The following is a 15,984-nucleotide window of genomic DNA, read 5'->3' as shown; positions in this document are numbered from 1 at the left end:
CCTCCTCCAGCAGAGTATCTGGTAGATTCAACCACGCACCTCTGGGATTGCAGTGCAGCTTCTTGCCAGTAGGCCACCAGAGCTCCCTGTGTTCAGCTTTTTGAGGAAATGCCAAGCTGCCTTCCAGAGTGGTTGTACCATTTTTCAAACCCATCAACAGTATATGAGAATTTGTGTGTCTGCACATCTTCTCCAACATTTATTGCTTTGTTATCCTGTTAAACGTTGCCATTGCTGCTGGGGTAAGATGGTATCTCATTGTGGTTTTGATATGCATCTCTCTTACTGTCAGTTCGAATGTCTTCCTCTGTGCAAAGTCTTTCCATGTTTCTTGCCCATTTTGTAATTGGGTTATCTATCTTTTTCTTGGAGAGCCCTTGTAGTAGTCTGTAAACTTTTGTTAGGAGAGCCTTGTCTGAGATTGTATTGCCAAATGTTTTTTCCAGTCAGTAGGTTTTCTTTTTACCCTGTTGGAAAAAGTTTTTGATGAGCACAGGGATTTAATCTTTAGAGGGCCCCATTCATCATTTTATCCTCTCTTGGTTGTGTATTTCTTGCTGCATTTGTCGACCGTCTTATAATATGGGCTAAGCCTTCTAAATTTGGTCCCACCATATAGTTCCTATACTTTTCTTGCTAAATTTGTTGCTAGGTATTATATAATTTAGGGTGTTTTCAGTAAGACTTTCTCCCTCTGTTTCTAACTTCTTGTTAAGTACTGTTGAGCTGATTGATTTGTAATGATCCTATGGACAGCAGATTGAAAAAGCTCCTCCCAATTTTGTGCCATACTCAAAAGTAAAGTCCATTGTTGCAGTTACTGTGAGTCAGTTTGTCTCATTGAGGAATGAATGTCTTCTCCTTCACTATCTCTTTACTTTTCCATGCCTAATATCTTTTTCAAATACTGGCTCCCCTGGATAATATATCTGAACTTTGTAAGATGAAATGCCACCGTTCTTGCATCCCGTGAACACCCTGTCTTCACTTCATCCAAGATGTTTGTTTGTTCCTTTGGCTCTCTTTCATTGTCAGCCATAGGTGATCCTCCAGTGGGTTTCTGAGGCTGTAAATCCCCTGGGAGAAGATTGTATGTCTCCCAAACGCCCTTGGTGGAATCGAACCTCCAGAGCAGTGCAGCCTTTGGGTTAGCAGTGCAAATCTTCAGTAACTGACTATGCCACCAGAGCTTAGTCCTCCATAACACTACAATTCAAAGGCATCCATTCTTCTTCTCTTTTCCTTATTGTCCAACTTTCATATGCATGTGAAGCAATTGAGGATACCATGGCTTGAGTTAATTGCACCTTAATCTTTAAACAGGGACATCTTTGTAAATGTTAAAAACATAGATTAAAATTTGGTATTGATACTATCTTTATTGTAATTCTCTTTGTTCCCTGTTCTTTGCAATTTCTTTTGCCTACATTCATTATTGGAGCTTGGGATCAAGAATTAACAGAACTTGAGTTCATGAAGGAAATACTAGTCATCTGTTAGAAAAGTGCTCTTAGTTAAGCAAAACTCTGCCCTTTGGAGAGGAATAGCATTTTATAAGTTTGAAAACTTAGAATTTTCCTTTTTTTTTCTTAACCCATTAGTATTTCTTGTTAATTTATTTTTAATTTCAAGCAAATTTTATTATTTAAATAATACCTGAATGTTACTTGAAAGATGTCAGAAAACTCCACTGCCATTAAATTGATTCTGACTCATAGTGACTCTGTAAAACAGAGTAGAACTAGTTCCTTGCACATTCAAAGAATGTAAATTTTAATAAGGAAGTGGAGTGAGTGCCTTAACTTTTTGTTACAGAATATCTAGTGGGTTTAAAGTAACTGCTCTTTTGGTTAATAGTGAATTCTTTAACCACTGTACTACAGTAGCGACCAGAAACCATTCAGAAGTTAAAAAGTCCACTGTATTCATGCTAGTTATTTACTGATAACCTTGAAAATATATCTCCTCTAAGGCGTGTTTTTAAAAACCAGAAATTTTGTTTTGAGGATTTTGTGACACTTCTTGATAACTCAAGAGGATTAGGATGTTTTTACTAATATTACGGTGGGAAGAATAAAGAATTTTATTTGATTAGTGTTAAGTTGGATTTTGATTACACTTATTGATCATTTTTTTTCCCTTTTGTCATTGCTGTTTTTACTACCTAATTATTACTGAAAAGGAAGTATATTTATCTACAAAATAGTATAAAAATCTCTCTACCTCATTAAATCAAACTTGAGTTTTCAGTTACCTTCCCATCCTTTTTCTACTTACAAGGCCACCAGATGGTGCAACCTGATTTGCCCTCTAGTACAAATACCCCTAGAGGTGTATTTCTTTTAAACATTTTTATTTTATATTGGGTTGTATTAGAGGTGTATTATTATAGTTTTCTTTTGTAAAAATGTGTGTGTGTGTGTGTGTGTGTGTACTGTCAAATCGGATCTGACTGGTACAGGAGGAGATTGCCCCTCCTTCTCCAGCAGAGCTTCTGGTGGATTCGAACCACATACCTCTGGGATTACAGTGTAGCTTCTTGCCATGAGCACACCAAAGCGAAAATACTATAAAAAAGAGACCATTTTATTTTAATAAAAGTGTGTAATACATACCCAACCAAGAGCCAAACCTTTTATAGTTGAGTCATAACTCATAACCACCTGGTAGGACAGAGTGGAAGAACTCCTTAAGTTTTCCAAGGTTGTAATCTTTCTCCCATGGACTGACCGTTAGATTTCAACCACAGATCTTTGGTAAGCACCAGAGTGCTTAATCATTGTGCTACCAGGGCTCATATATAAGGCATAATGAGTGTAAAATATATTAAAACTTGCGTAATGAGTATAAAATATAGTAATACTTAGTTAACTAAAGCCATTGATATACATACTGTAAACAGGTATAAACGATATGAATTACCACAATAACAGTGTTTGACTTTAACATGTCTTTCTCATCCCTTGATGGTTTTGTGGTTAGTTGCTGTCAACTCTGTTTTGGACCCATGACTACTCATGTGCTGAGTAGAGCTGCTCTATAGAATTTTCAAAGCTATGACCTTTTGGAAACAAATCACCAGGCCTGTCTTTCAAGTTACCCTCTGGTGTGTTTGTCTCACCAACCTTTTAATTCATAGTTAAACACTTGTTTGTTTGTTCCATACAATAATACCCGGTTGGATTAGATAGTGAAACCAGTAAGTACAGAAGAAGGGATCTCTGGTGGTCTAGTGGTAAGTAGCTGTGCTATAGTCCTGAAGGCACGTGGTGTGAACCCAGCAGCTACTCTATGGGAGAAGAATGAGCAGTCTCTTCCTGCGGGATAAACTTTGAAAACCCCCTGAGGGGTTAGTTGTGAGCCAAATAAATTGATAGCAGCTTGACAGCACACAACAACAAAAGGTGAATGAATGACATCGTTTTTTAGAAGTTGGTTATTCTGCAGATTTAATTTTGTATTGTTCTTCAACATTAAGAGTAAATGTTGATCTTGTTAAACACATTTCTTGATGAAGGTTGTATTACAAACTAATTGTGATGCTATTTGAGGTTTTTTGGATTGTAAAGAAAATGGAATGCTTTTTGCCAGCAAACTCAGTGGCCTCAGAGAAGTAGGCCTTTTGAGTGCTTGTGTCCTCTGCTTCTTTGCTCATAAGCAACGTTTTTACAAGCAACATTCTTTTCTAAAGCTGTTTCCATTTAATGTCCACACCTTCATTTCTTCTTTCTCTTTCTTATTTCTAGTTTAAAGCTTTTCTACTCTTAACAAGTGAAATGAGAATTCCTTTGGTGTAAAGTAGATGTTTTAATGGCTGCATGTAATGACCTCTCTATTGGCTACATGACATGTGTTTGTTTTTTTAAATGTAGTTTTTTTAAAAAAATTCTTAGTAATGTTCTGTAGACAATGTTGTTCTTGTTGTTATGTGCTGTCCGTCGAGTTGCCTGCGACTCATAGCGACCCTATGTACAACAGCCCTAAACTCCGCTCTGTCCTGTGCCAATCGCACTGTCTCTGACACTCCCATCCCAATTATCCCAGTCATTGAATCAATCCACCTCATAGAGGGCCTTCCTCTCCTGCGCTGCCCCTCCACCCTCCCAAGCATGATGTCCCTCTCCAAGGACCGGTCTCTCCTCACAACATGTCCAAAGTATGTTAGACGGAGCCTCAGAATCCTTGCCTCCAAGGAGCCACCCGGTTTAACCCTTTCCAGGACAAATCTGTTAGACAATAGGCTCAAGTATGTCAGAGATGATAAAGACGGCACAGTATAGGACAGGGTTCAGATCTGTTGTTCACAGGGTCACTGTGTGTTGCACTTGACTCATTGACTTCAAACTCAGGTTCGCATGGTGCTTGGGAGGTTTCCTTTCTCCCTGTTTGGTGTTGGAAGGAGGCGGGTGCAGGACTGTTTGATTCCCTTCCATTTCTACCACGCACTTGGTATTCAGTTCCAGTTCTCGTTGGTTCATGGGCCGACCCAGACTGCAACTTTTACCTTGGTATCCAACATGTTGTCGGCGCTCTGCCGGGCTGCTTGCCGCCCTGTGGGATGATTTTTACATGCAAATTGTCCCTTGGGTTTCTTCATTTGCTTTCTTCCTCCTCACCTTGGCCCCCCAGTTTCTGTAAAACTTAAAGCAGAAACCCTCAACTGTTATAAATCATGCATTATAAAGTTGATTACTTACAAATATGAACTTTGGATCACTATAGACTGCTAAATTTGATTTCTTATTACCTATTGTTAAATAAACTTTAAAAAAAAATAAACTCTGAAACACACACACACACAAAAATAAAATGGTACCTAACAACAACACAAAGTTATGTTCTCTATTAAAGTCATTACTGTGATGCATTATACTGGGAGCTCCAGTGTCCTAGTGGACAAGGAGTTGTGGGTAACCCACAGCGGGTAACCCAAAGGCATGTGGTTTGAACCCAAAAGCTGCTCCACAGGAGAAAGCTGGACAACTTTCTCGTGTGCAGTTTAACTACCACAGAAAACCTGCTGAGTAGTTTCCCTTCTAAAAAGAGTTTATTATTGTTACTTATGATAGGCATTTTAAGCTTGTTGCATTTTAAGTGTTTTTAACTGGATATTGGTACTTTTGAGAAATGAAAAAAGATTTTTTTAAAATGAACAATCCTCATTTACATATATCCTCATTTAATTCTCATATCAACCCTTGAAAGTATGTATTCTCTACATTTAGATGAGAAACTGGAAGCTTTGAGAGATTAGATCATTATTCAAGGACTCATAGCTAATAAGTAGTGAAACTGAGATTCAAACCTAGGTAACTTTACTCTTTTTTTTTTTTAATGTATGCTGTTTATTAAAAAAAAAAGTAGTATTCTGGTCTTCAGTAGAAACCTAATTAAGGTTGATTTTAACTGTGTTTCACTGTTGTAGTAATTGTTGTTATTCTCTTCCCTCCATTCTTTTTCTTTTAATTGAGATTTTAATCAAAGTTTATACAGAACTTGGATTTCCATTCTTTCCTTGTTGCACATTTTCTTCCCTGACCCAGTTTGCTTTTATCTTTTCTCTTTACTCTTAAGGTTACTTTGAACTATATAGGTCTATATCTCTTATCTCAATTCTGAAATCCAAAACACTTTGAATACTAATAGTTTTTGGTAACTCTTTAGAAATTAAAAATTTGATCTATGTCAAATCTGTATGTTATTGTTGTTGTGAACCATCAAGTTAGAACTGACCCATAGATGAACTTGTAGTGGGTTTTCAGAGATGGTAAATTGCACAGGAGGAGATTGCACATCTTTCTTGGAGGAGAAACCCTAGGAAGGAGTTCTTCACTCATCTGTAAGGCTTTTCTGTGAATTAGAATCAACTCAACAGCAACGCATTTGGTTTGATTTATAGTGTATATGTTTGCTAATTATTAAAGTTTAATATAACTGATATTTTCTTGTTTATATGTTTGACCTCTGCATAAAGGATGAAGCTTTTAACCTTAAATGAACTGAAAGTAGGGTATGATAAATAATTGTTGTTGTTATGTGCCATCAAGTCACCTACAACTCATAGCAACCCTATGTACAACAGTTCTGAGAACTGCTCTATCCTCTGTCAGTCCTTCTGTCTCTGACACACCTACCCCTATTACCCTAGTTACTGAATCAGTCCATCTCTTTGAGGGTCTTACTCTCTTGCGATGTCCCTCCATCCTCTGAAGCATGATCTGTGTCCCTCTCCAAGGATTGGTCCTCCTTGCAACATGTCCAAAGTGTGTCAGATGAAGCTTCAGAATCCTTGCCTTCAAGAAGCAGCCTGTTCTCACCCTTTCTAGGATGAACCTGTTTTCCTAGCAGTCCATAGTATATTCAGTACTCGTCTCCAGCACCATAGCTCCAGGGCATCAATTCTTCTATCATCCCTAGTCATTGTCCAGCTTTCTGTTGCATGGCAAGTAATTCCAAAGACTATGGCTTTGGTCAGGTGTACCTTAGTCTCCAGACTGACATCGTTGCTCTTCAGTACTTTGGAGCGATCCCTAACAGCAGACTTTTTCAATGCAATATGTCTTTTATTTTTTTGGCTGCTGGTGGAGCCAAGCAAACTGAAGCTGTTAACAATCTCAGTCTCTTCCCTGTCTGTCATGATGCTGCCAATTGACCCAGGGGTGAGAATTTTCACATGATACATAGTATAATCATCACATATTTGGTCTCCAATTTTTAGAGCTGTTTCCCTGATACCCTTACTTTTTGGTTGATGGAACACAGAGCCTTAGAGAAGTCAGATGGCTTGCCCTAGGATTCTTGACTGACAGTGCTAGTTGGTTACGGATATGTGTCAGTTAATGTCCATTGTTGATTTGGACAGTGTGCAAATAGCATTTTAAAAGCTTATGGGCGCCTGCTTTTGGCTGTCCTGCTGCTGCTGCTGCTGCTGCCACCGCCACCGCCACCACCACCAGTGGAACTTCTGAAGAAAGATGGAGGTGTAGGCACCAGTAGATGATCCAGCCATCAGTGACTGAGATGGTGACAGGAGCCAGAGGGAGAGGAGAGAGAGGGCGCAGGGGAAGCAGAAATGGAGCATTCCCAGCCCTGCTTTCCTGCTCTCTGGAGTAGCAGGAGCAGTTCAGGGCTCTTAAGCTCCCACTATAGCCTGCCTGCTGGACAAAGTCTGAGAACATGAACCATGTCCTCTATCTCACTTGTGGTCTAGAGCTGCAAGAGTTTGCACTAGGTTCTTTAAAACCATTACCAGAAAAAAAACCCCCACCAGACCTATAGCTATCAAGTCATTTCTTGACTTCTCACTCATGGTGACCCTCCATTGGATTTCTGAGGCTATAAATCTTTTTGTCTTTTGCCAGCAGAGTAGATGGTGTATTCATACTGCTGGCATTTTGGTTAGCAGCCCAAATGTATTTCATCATACTGCCACGGCTTCTTTTACAAATCATTAGGGGTAATAATAAAAAAGAACTGCTTTTCCTTTAAAACCAGAACACCAAAAACCTTATGGGGACCACTCACCTATGTGCATGCAGTCAGACATTGCCTGAATGTTAAGCAATGTATACATGTTTTAAGATATTTATTTTGTCTTTGTAGGTAAAAAAAAATTATTCTTTAATGAGACTTTGGTGATCCATAGATACTGATTATGGGAATGTTTACTGTGATTGCAAGAACATGCGTTTGAAAAATTTAAAAACTTCATTTTGTTCTTTAATTTTTCACTTGCAACCAAACTATGAAACCTGTAAGGTTTATTAATGGTCAGAGACTTGGGAGGGTGTATGGGGGTGGTATTGGCTTAGTGGCTCCAGTTCTATACCCATCATTTGTACTTTCTCTTGTACTTTTACTTCTAATACTTGTTTCCTGTGGTGTGTTGCCCTCATTTTTGTACTTTGATAAAAATGTGGAGACTAGTTTCTTATTATTCTCTTTCTTAGAGTTAGTAATGTCTAAAAATACCATCATCATAGACTAACTTATGTACTGAAGTTAGAAATAAAGAGAAATACAAGTTTCTGAAGCTTTTGTCTTTACTCCACCTCCTTAGATGCTTCCACTGCCTTAATGTCATTTCTAACTCATATTGACCCTGTAAACAGAGTGGAACTGCCCCATTGGGTTTCCAAAGCTATAAATCTTTATATGAGACTCTCTCGTCTTTCTTCAAGCAATAGCTGGTAGGTTTAACTGCTGACTTTTCCAGATCTCTTGCCTATCTCCCTACATTTTAAAAATATCATCCCCTTTAAAAAAATCAGCGAGAACACAAATTTATAGAAAAGCTTTTCTCACTTTCTGTTTGGAGGGCACCATATGTCAGCCCCCATTCAGGAATTCCTTACTAGACATTTTACCTTTAAGGTTCAACTCTGGTTCACTCTTTTGTGCATAGGGTCACTGTGAATTAGAAAAAACTTGATCACCTATAATAATAATACCATGGTTCAGCTCAATAGAAACCCCTAACCATTCTCCCACTCCCTAAGTAGATCCCATCTTTAGATTATTATTGTAGAAAACTGCTTCACCTTCCTGGTGAGACTTTATATAAGAACTTTAGTTTTATCTTTTATAGAGCAAACAATGACTGTTTTAATACACCTTTCACACACAACATTCCATGACTTTACAGTATGATTATTTTATTTCACTAATGGTCAAATGTACAAGTAGGTTGGAACAATTAGTAACTCTCTCAGGAGGCAGTTGTCAGAACAGAGCAAGGAAACCCTGCATGGCTCAAAATTGGAAAGGGTGTATGCCAGGGCTGTATCCTGTCTCTATACTTTTTCAAGCTTTATGCAGAACAGATTATCGGGGAGGCTGGGCTCTGAGGAGAAATGTGGCATCAGGATTGGAGGAAGAATCATCAACAATCTGCGTTATGCAAATGACACAACCTTGCTTGTTGAAACTGAACAGGACCTGAAGCACTTGCTGTGGAAGGTCAGGGACTGCAGTTTTCAGTATGGATTGAGACTCAATATCAAGAAAAAGATTCTCACCACTGGGCTGATTGTCAGTGTCATAATGGATGATGAAGAGATTGAGATTTTTCACAGTTTTGGTTTGCTTGGATCCACAGTCAGCACTCTTGGCAACAGTAGCCAGGAAATTAGAAGACGTATTGCAATGGGAAAGTCTGTAGTTAGAGACCTCTCTAAAGTGCTGAAGTGCGAAGATGTCAGTCTGGAGACTAAGGTGCACCTGATACAGACCATGGTCTTTGCAATTACTTGCTATGCATCGGAGAACTGGACAATGACTAGGGATGATAGAAGAAGAATTGATGCCTTCTGAGCTATTGGAAAAGAGTATTGAATATATCATGGACTGCTAGGAAAACAAACAGATTTGTCCTGAAGAGGGTGAAGCCGGGCTGTTCCTTGGAGGCAAGGATTCTGAAGCTTTGTCTGACATACTTTGGACATGTTGCAAGGAGGGACCAGTCCTTGGAGAGGGACGTCATGCTTGGGAGGGTTGAGGGGACAGCGCAGGAGAGGAAGACCCTCGATGAGATAGATTGATTCAGTGACTGGGGTATTGGGGGCAGGTATGTTGGAGATGATGAGATTGGCACAGGATAGGGCAGAGTTTAGGTCTGTTGTACATAGGGTTGCTATGAGTCGCAGGCGACCTGACGGCTCTACTCACTAGTCTGTTGACTATCCCAAGTATATTTCTTTAACTGATTAACTAGATCTTAATTATTTCATTAAAGGGTTTTTTCTTTACTTGAACATATGGTAAAATTGATTTTTTGTTGTATGAAACCAAAAGGGAAAATTGTGCACTTTGTCCTTGATCTGTAATGACCTCATTTCCTGATGTTTGGACTGGAAAGAAAGGGTTTTTCTTCGAAATATTTCAGTCTACATGTGGTGTTTGGGCTGCAGAAAATTGGATAATAACTAAGGATGATAGAAGAAGAATTGATGCTTTTGAGCTGTGATGCTGGAGAAGAGTAATGAATATATTGTGGACTGCTAGGAGACCAAGTAGGTTCTTCCTAGAGAGGGTGAAACCAGGCTTCTCCTTGAAGGCAAGGTTTCTGAAGCTTTGTATGACATACTTTGGACATACCCTTGGAGAGGGACATCATGCTTGGGAGGGTGGAATGACAGTGTAAGAGAGGAGGACCCTGGATGAGATAGATTTACTTAGTGACTAGGATAATGGGGCCGGGCGTGTCAGAGGTTGGCTCAGGATAGACCAGGATTCAGAGCTGTTGTACGTATACATAGGGTTGCTTTGAATTGCAGGCAACCCAACGGCACATAACAACAACAAGGAACTCTAGTGGCATAGTCTGTAGGATTAGGTTTAGGACTAGGGTTAGGGTTAGTCTAAAGGAAATTGTTCTGCTACCCAAAGACTGAGCTCTCTGATGGTTTAAATCCACCAGTGGCTCCACGGGAGAACTGTGTGGTTCATAGTTTCGAAAATCTGCTGGAAGATCACCTGTGAGTTGATTCCAGTTTGACCATTATGACTTTTGACTTTTTTGAGTCAGCCTCAAAAGAGGCTGATTTCAAATTTTGGTCTCCTTTCCCACCTACCAACTGTCATTTACTTTTCAGAGTTCTTAGGTTGCTGTGGCATGTGTTTTGGCTACGATGTGTAGTTGTATTCAGAGAGAGAAACAGGATAGAATGGGCTCACGTCATCTTCCCTGGAATAAGAACTTTCATTTTCTAAATTCTTGTATGAATACATTTTTGCTTCTCATACATGCCTTTAAGATACTTTCTTGTGATATAAAATGAAGTAGTAAGGAGTAAATTGTTAAAAGTTGCACCTTTTCCCCTAAACTGAAAGCAGGTTAATAATGAAGGGGGAGTGTGGAGTAGAGTGGTCATGAGACTTCAGGCCAATAACTAATTATGATGTGACCTTGAACAAGGTAGTAAATAGCCTAGGTCTTTCATTTCCTTCATAGTTAGTGGATAAATGACATTTCTGTGATTCTGTGACTGTTGGCTGTAAATTTCCTTCAGATAACTCGCATTTCTCTCAGCTTAAACTCCTGTGATTCCTTTTTCCTTGTTGGACTATACTATCATGGGCCTAGATTTAGGGTTTGTCAGTGATGAATAGTTTGTCAGTGATGGTGATAGCTTTGTAGAATCTTTGTGGTCTTAGAAGAAAGGTTTTTGTTTTGGAGGTTTTTTCCCTTTGTTTTGTTTTTAAGCAGAGTATTTGTGATTTATCTTGATTGATCGTGAGTGTTTAAACTTCTTTTTTTCTACCTGCTAAATTAGGGTTAATGTAAAAAGAAATTCTTTCTGAAAATGGGGACAAAGAGTACCTGGTGTACCAAGACTGATTAGTGTTTTAACCTGTAGTTGGTCTTCTCATAGTTTATTGAGTTTGACTCTATGGAACTTGCTTAGTTGGCCCTAGTTCTGCAGGTTAGTGGCCCCAGTGCTATAGGTTAAACATCAAAAACGTCTGATTTTTTTGTTGAGCTATGTTAAGGTGTATAGCAGTTTAAAAAAAAAAGTTCTATATTCTTGAAGATTGGACTTGCAAAACCAAAACCCATTGTCACTGAGTTGACTCATGCACTGTAATACCATATGTTACTGAGTAGAACAACTCAGCACTTTCTTTACAGAAGCAGATCACCAGCCTTTCTTTTGTGGTGCTGCAACATATCTTTAAAAATGAATAGGTTAGTAGACAAGTGCCAAACATTTGTGCCGCCTTGGGACCTATATTAAGCATTGATATTTTCTTATTACCTTAAAAATTGGGTGAAGATTTAGATTGAGTTAGTTCCTGAGATATTTTTACATTAATGATAGATTTACATAATACATATGCATTATGTGTCTCATTTTGCTTAATTTGAAGTTTATTGCTGTACATTTTTGGTAGCCTTTCCAGAACTTTAGAGAGGTGAAGAGTTTGTAAGAAATAGTTTTGCTTGAGGCCAACTTGCCGTCCTCCCAGATCTGTAATAAAGTGTGTATGGATATTGAAAAAAAAATTTGCTCAATGAAGCATTGTGGTACTGGCCTTAGCAAGTCTTGAATTCTTAAAAAAACTCAGTCAGAATTTAAATGTGTATGTAATATTGTATGAGTGGTTTTGGCAGTAAAAAATGTGAATATCTCTATTTAATGTTTTTCACATCCAGAGGATGCCAGCCCCCATCAGATTGCGGGAGCTGATCCGGACCATCCGGACAGCCCGAACACAAGCAGAGGAACGAGAAATGATCCAGAAAGAATGTGCTGCAATCCGATCATCTTTTAGAGAAGAAGATAATACGTACCGGTGTCGGAATGTGGCAAAATTGCTATATATGCACATGCTGGGCTACCCTGCTCACTTTGGACAGGTAGGATGGCCCGAGTCACATACAACCAAGATACTCTTGTTTGACTTACACTGTAACTCAGAAAGTGTTGTTATTTTTCCTGTCAGGGAGGTTTGTTCTTTCTTTTTCTATTCATTGTTGTGAATTTTTTCCCCCACCCTCGTAGTCCACCCTGCAGTGAACCCCCTTATCTAAGATTATTGTCATGCATATGTAATTGTATTTTGACACTGATGTGCCAAATCCAATAATCGTTACCTGAGGTGGACACTATTTGGTGGGAGCTCCCTGATTAAAACAAGCTTGGAAGCAGGAGTGGCATCCACTTTCAAAATGGTTTGCTCTGGAAACTATGAACGTGGAGAAATGACCCAAGTTATACAAGTGTTCAGGTCTTTCGTTCATAGGTTTGCTATGAGTTGTCTACGACTCAGCGGCACATAACAATGACGACATATTCCTTTTGGAAAGTTCTTTCCTTCACCTGTTCTAATGCAGTGTTCATTATCTATCCAGGTTTTTCCCATTCTCTAACCAAGCCCCCATGTCTGTCCTTTTTTATAACAGTGATGTTAAAGGGAGGTTCTTTTGATAGTCCTGTACCGGTGGCGTGGTCCAAGGAGTCCTGCCACTAACCCAAACGCTGTGCTGGGCAATCTCCTCCCATATAACCTGTTGAAAACCCGCTGGTCAGCTATGAGTCAGTTATGATTTGATAGCAATGAGTTTGAGAATTTTGTATAATATGATGATCATTGTGGGTCTGAAAGTAGCATTCAGTGGACAAACCACTGACCTAGAAAAGCGTGCTATAGCCATCAACTTTACTTTTCATTGGGAATATTTCATTATCTGGATCAGAGCAGTGTTTGGTGGTAGCAACTGGCTTACTTAAAGTTTCACAAGTAGGTTGTTTTGCATCAGAGGGCCTGACATTAATGGTTATAAAAAAAATATTTACTAAATGTTCTGTTAATTATTTTCTCTATGCACAAGATTATATTAATAGCAATTGTGTTTTTAAGTTGAAGAAATTAAATAGTTGCCAACTAGTAGCATTTAAGGATTTTGTACTAATTGCCTCATACCCTGATCGCTGTGACACCTTCCTTACAGATTTTCCTACTGAGTCTTCTGAGTTTTAACTTAATATGCTTGTTGATAAGTGTGGCATCCACTTCCTAAACAACATGCCTATGGAAACTATCAACTTTGATAAATGACAATAGTAGTAGAAAGGCTTCAGGCCTTTGTTCATATGGTCACTATGTGTTGTGCTCAACTCAGCAGAAATCAACAACATGTTTGTTGATAGTGATTTCTTCTTTTATTTATATTATGATAAGGGGAAATGAGTCAAAGAGAAGGGGGAATGGACTGGTGTTTGTTTTTTAAATTTCTTACTAATGCTATTAAATTTTATTTTACTTAAAAATTGTATTATATAGTAAATTGGCTTTTAAGGGAAATACTTTATCAAAAGAATGTGCAGCACTAAGCAGGCAGAGCAAAACAGCACCTATATTTCCATTATTCAAAGTTAATAATTATTCATATACTTACTAGGATGGTTTTCCCCTGGGAAAGATGTCCATCTGCTTTTCTCCTATTTAGTTAGTTACTTCAATGTGAGTGAAACCTGTTGCTCTCTTCCAGGCCCTCATTTGTGTTTTGTGTATTTTAAAGAAAAGGTACTGTGATTAAGCCATATCAGACTGACTTGGTTCAGTTTTATATGCTGTTTTAGGGAGCTCTGGTGGCCTAATGGTAAGAAGCTGTGCTATAATCCTGAAGGCACACGGTTCTAATCTGCCAGCTGCTTTGCCAGAGAAAGATGGACATTCTCCAGTGTGATGAACTGTCTTGGAAAACCCACTAGAGGGTCAGCTGTAGGTCAGTTCCAACTCTATAGTACACATCAACAACAGTATCCTCTCTTGGAGCTGGGAATGTCTTTGGAAATTCATGATGAAGCATGAGAGTGCATTAATTCCCAAAAGAAAAATTAAAGTGTTAGAAAGAAAGAAAGGAGAACCAGATATAAGGTGTTCTCTGTGGTGATGTTCATTGCTGTTGAGTCAGAACCAGATCCTATCTCTGATGAGTTTTATGAGGCTGTAAATGGCCTGGGAGGAGATTGCCCATCTTTCTGCCCACAGGGTGGCTGATAAATTCAAACCACTTGTCTTGGCTTGCCAGCACAACTAACTCCTTATTCCTTACCCGTTAGGCCACCAGATCTCCCTACATAGCTTACAGCATTAGTTTTATATACCATGTTACTCTTTTACTTAATATATGGTGAGCATTTTTTCCCCATATTGCTCTTTGTGATCATGATTTTACAAATAGAGGCCTATCTTTATATTTAAACCTGTGTTAAATATAAAATATATTAAAAGTGATGTGATAATTTTATAACTTTATGATAGCTCATTAAATATGTGTGTTTTGGAGTAAGAAACTCTTATTTTCTTGCTTCAATATTCACAGAAAAATTTTTACATTGCAAAACAGACATAATTAAGTCCTGAACTGTAGTTTCAAGTGATTGCTTTTACCATATCAGAAATTGATTCAGTAGGCTATCTATATGAGCCATAACAGTAGAAAACAAATAGATAGCTATGTATTTTTCTTAATTTGTTTAATTTAGTCACAGTAGGTTGGATTTGCAGAAATCTGATAGAGTAAAATAACTAAGTTGAGGAGAACACTGAACCCCTCAATTCAGAGATAACCATTAATAACATTTTGGAAATAGTAAACTTGCATGTTCCCAAAGGGGTTCTTTAAAAATAGACATCCCCCCCCCACCTTTACCCCTGGGTATTCAAAGCTGTATGTCTTTCTTTACATAGTTCTTTGGATAGGTTCTTTAGAAAGGAATTCAGGTGGACTAGAAAAAGACCTTATGCATAAAATGTCCAAATTGGATTGTGGCGTATTGAACACACATCTGTCTTCTTTTAGTTGTTTTTTTCTTTTCTTGTTGTTACCATCAAGTTGGATCTGACGGGTTCAGTAGGTTGCCCCTCATCTTCCAGCAGGGCATCTGGTGGATTCTAACTGCACATCTTCAGGATTGCAGTGCAGTTTCTTGCCATTAGGCCACCAGAGCTCCTCTAGACACTTGAATTTTAAATCTTAGCAACGATTTAACACTTTATTAGATATTTCATTTTGTAAAAGAGCTACGTATGTGTTTTTTTTTTCTGATATTCATTTCTGTAACATATTTAAATAAATAAGCTCCTAGGTCTACCTACCTGTTTTAGATATTATAGAACTTAGTTACTTGATAAAATACTCATTTTTAAATGGCAAGTGTTAATACTTAGGGTAACTACTACAATTTTGGTACCCCCCCCTTTATTGGAATAGTAATGGGAATCGTAATTTTAATTTCTTTACTGTTTCTTTTCTTTGATTACGTTATAACCCTACTCTTGTCAGTAACTGGGACCCTACAGATTGGAATGAGCTGTTATATGCTATGCTGCCAACCTAAAGACATGTAGTTCTGCAACAAGGAATGAATGAAAATCCAAAATCTCTGTAAATGTTCATTAAAACTAATAAAATTTAATAATAATTTAAAAAAAAGACATGTAGTTGAAATCCACCAGCTGTTCTATGGAGAAAGA

At 38.3% G+C, this 15,984-nt stretch overlaps 1 protein-coding gene and 1 pseudogene across 2 annotated transcripts in view; one reads left to right on the top strand and one right to left on the bottom strand.

The window, feature by feature from the left end:
• The window catches only part of LOC102873136, a 6,023-nt pseudogene extending 1,545 nt beyond the window's left edge, over positions 1 to 4,478 (bottom strand).
• AP1G1 (adaptor-related protein complex 1, gamma 1 subunit) overlaps positions 1 to 15,984 on the top strand; it is an 86,101-nt gene that overhangs the window by 13,620 nt on the left and 56,497 nt on the right. The window contains exon 2 of one of the 2 annotated variants that reach the window (XM_006878632.1): positions 12,155 to 12,358. In XM_006878632.1, the coding sequence (XP_006878694.1) occupies positions 12,158 to 12,358 (201 nt within the window). In that variant the 5' untranslated portion in view covers positions 12,155 to 12,157. Of the gene's footprint in view, positions 1 to 12,153; positions 12,359 to 15,984 lie in introns of those variants that run through there. The other variant, XM_006878633.1, reaches the window with a different exon arrangement.

Source organism: Elephantulus edwardii, unplaced genomic scaffold, assembly GCF_000299155.1.
Source record: "Elephantulus edwardii isolate Elephantulus edwardi_28Jun2011 unplaced genomic scaffold, EleEdw1.0 scaffold00001, whole genome shotgun sequence".
NCBI classification, from domain to species: Eukaryota; Metazoa; Chordata; class Mammalia; order Macroscelidea; family Macroscelididae; genus Elephantulus; species Elephantulus edwardii.
The sequence above is the reverse complement of the archived record's forward strand: the minus strand, read 5'-3'. Positions and strand labels throughout refer to the sequence as shown.